The sequence below is a fragment of the Cynara cardunculus genome (assembly GCF_001531365.2).
Source record: "Cynara cardunculus var. scolymus isolate 2C chromosome LG 5, CcrdV1, whole genome shotgun sequence".
In the NCBI taxonomy this organism is placed as follows: domain Eukaryota; kingdom Viridiplantae; phylum Streptophyta; class Magnoliopsida; order Asterales; family Asteraceae; genus Cynara; species Cynara cardunculus.
In genome coordinates, this window is record NC_037532.1 from 20,941,922 (window position 1) to 20,944,732 (window position 2,811).

General features: G+C 38.7%; 1 protein-coding gene across 1 annotated transcript; it reads right to left on the minus strand.

Annotated features, from left to right (window-relative positions):
- Positions 1–1,334: 1,334 nt before the first annotated feature.
- Positions 1,335–1,760, minus strand: LOC112512888 (uncharacterized mitochondrial protein AtMg00860-like). Its single transcript, XM_025119017.1, has one exon. It carries the CDS (start codon positions 1,758–1,760, stop codon positions 1,335–1,337), a length of 426 nt encoding a protein of 141 aa, XP_024974785.1.
- Between the last annotated feature and the right edge of the window lie 1,051 nt (positions 1,761–2,811).

Here is a 2,811-nt window from a genome sequence, read left to right on the forward strand (position 1 = left end):
TTGGCATTCTCGTAGGCATGAAATCTCCATTCCTTCAACTGATTAAGTTGGAGCTTTCTTTTCGCTCCCGCCGAATTTACGTCCAAGTTAAATTCTTTTATCGCCTAAAAAGCCTTATATTCCAATTCGAGCGGGAGGTGACATGCTTTTCCAAAAACTAACTGGTACGGCGACATCCCCAAAGGGGTTTTGAATGCGGTTCGATATGCCCATAATGCATCATCCAACTTGAGCGACCAATCCTTACGATCCGGTCTTACAACCTTTTCTAAAATATTTTTAATTTCTCGGTTCGAAAGTTCGGCAAGACCATTCGTTTGGGGATGGTATGCCGTAGCTACTCGGTGTTGGATGTTGTATCTTGTAAGAACGGTAGATAGCATTCGATTCATAAAATGTGTTCCTTCATCGCTTATCAAAGCTCGGGGTGTTCCAAAACGGACAAAAATATTTTTATGTAAAAAATCGATTACCGTCTTCGCATCGTTCTTGGGGCATGCCTTAGCTTCCACCCACTTTGAAACATAATCAACCGCTATCAAAATATACTGATTATTGAAAGACATAGGAAACGGTCCCATGAAATCAATGCCCCAAACATCGAAAAGTTCTACTTCAAGAATGTTATTTAAAGGCATCTCGTTTCGTTGGGACAAGTTCCTATTCTTTGACACTGTTCACATCTCTTCACAAAATTAAATGCGTTTTTAAACAATGTAGGCCAAAAAAATCCACTTTGTAAAAAAATTTCCGCCATACGTTGTCCACTAAAATGGCCACCATACGGTGAAGCGTGACAATCCTTCAACAAAGATGGGATTTCAAAATTCGGGACATATTTTCGCAAGACCTGATCAGCTCCTATTTTGTAAAGAGATGGATCGTCCCATAAGTAGTGCTTATAGTCATGAAGAAATTTCTTAAAACATTGACCGTGAAGATGATGTGGCTTAAGTCCACAAGCAAGGTAGTTGGCAATGTCGGCATACCATGGAAGTTCATTTGGATGATTTTCTTGTATTGCCAAAATGTACTCATCGGGAAAAGTTTCTTTTATCACATGGTTCCCCCGCTTGACACTTTGCCTTCGATCCTTGATAAATGATCGGCTACTTGATTGTCACATCCCTTGCGGTCAACTATCTCTAGATTGAATTCTTGCAAAAGAAAACCCATCTAATAAGTCTCGGCTTAGCGTCGATCTTATTAAAGAGATATTTGATGGCAGAGTGGTCCATATGAACGGTAACTTTGGTGCCAATCAAGTAGGATCGGAAACGATCGAATGCAAATACTACCGCAAGTAATTCTTTTTCGGTGGTGGTATAATTTAACTAAGCCTCCACCAAGGTTTTACTTGCGTAGTAGATGGGGTGAAAAATCTTGTTTCGCTTTTGTCCCAAAACATCACATACGGCCCAGTCACTTGCATCACACATAACCTCAAAAGGCATGGTCCAATCTGGGGCAATGACAATAGGTGCCGAGACAAGAGCATTTTTAATGGTTTCAAAAGCTTTCTTACAATCGCAGGTAAATTCAAAAGTTTGATCGACATTCAACAAATTACAGAAGGGTTTTGCAATTTTTGAAAAATCCTTAATAAATCTACGGTAAAAACCCGCATGTCCCAAAAAACTTCGAATGCCTTTGACCGAAGATGGTTCAGGCAATTGCAATATTACCTCGATTTTTGCTTTATCAACCTCCAAACCATTCTTAGAAATCATGTGACCCAAAACAATTCCTTCTTGTACCATAAAATGACATTTTTTCCAATTTAAAATTAAATCATGAGTTTCACATTATTCCAAACTTTTCTTTAAATTGTCAAGACAATTTTCAAAAGATGTACCAATGACGGAAAAGTCATCCATAAACACTTCCATCGTATCCTTAATCATGTCCGAAAAAATTGACATCATGCACCGTTGAAAGGTCGTCGATGTGTTACAAAGACCAAATGGCATACGCCTAAAAGCAAACGTTCCGAAAGGACAAGTGAAAGTTGTTTTCTCTTGGTTCTCGGGTGATATGTGAATTTGGTTGTAACCCGAGTAACCGTCCAAAAAGCAATAATATTCTTTTCCGGCCAATCGATCTAGCATTTGGTTGCTAGATTCAATTGCCTATAGTCCATACAAATTCGCCATCCGATGACGGTCCTAGTAGGGATAAGCTCATTTTTTTTGTTGGTGATAACCGTAGTTCCACCTTTCTTCGGTACACATTGCACCGGACTCACCCATCCGCTACTGGAAATGGGATATATAATATCTGCGTCTAACCACTTCAAGATTTATTTCTTCATAACTTCTTTCATAATGGGATTTAGTCTCATTTGCGGTTGCACCTTGCCAACTCTATTTTCTTCCAAGATAATCTTATGTTGGCAAAGGGAAGGACTAATTCCCCTAATATCTGCAATGGTCCAACCTATGGATCTTTTGTGATCTTTTAATACCTCTATCAACCTTAATTATTGCTTATTACTTAATTTCGAAGAAATAATTACGGGTAATTTTTCCTCCTCCGTAAGATAAACATACTTAAGGTGACTAGGTAATTGCTTTAACTCCAAATCGGGGGCTTTCTCTATGGATGGTGGTTGGACAATTTTATCCTTAAAGTCAAGTTGCTCAAATGCCGCTAAATCTTCCAAATCTTCCAAGTCTTCCAACTCATCATTTTCTTCCAAAATGTCCTCAAGATTTTCCCCAATGTGATTTTTGTAGGTAACGTCAATCAAACTTATTTCTAGATCTTCACCTAAAGCAGATATGACTGAACAATCGCCTACCTCTCCATGAA

What these genes read in the sequence shown, in the direction of transcription:
- LOC112512888 (XM_025119017.1), bottom strand. Translation starts at nt 1,760, where the DNA reads ATGGTACAAGAAGGAATTGTTTTGGGTCACATGATTTCTAAGAATGGT.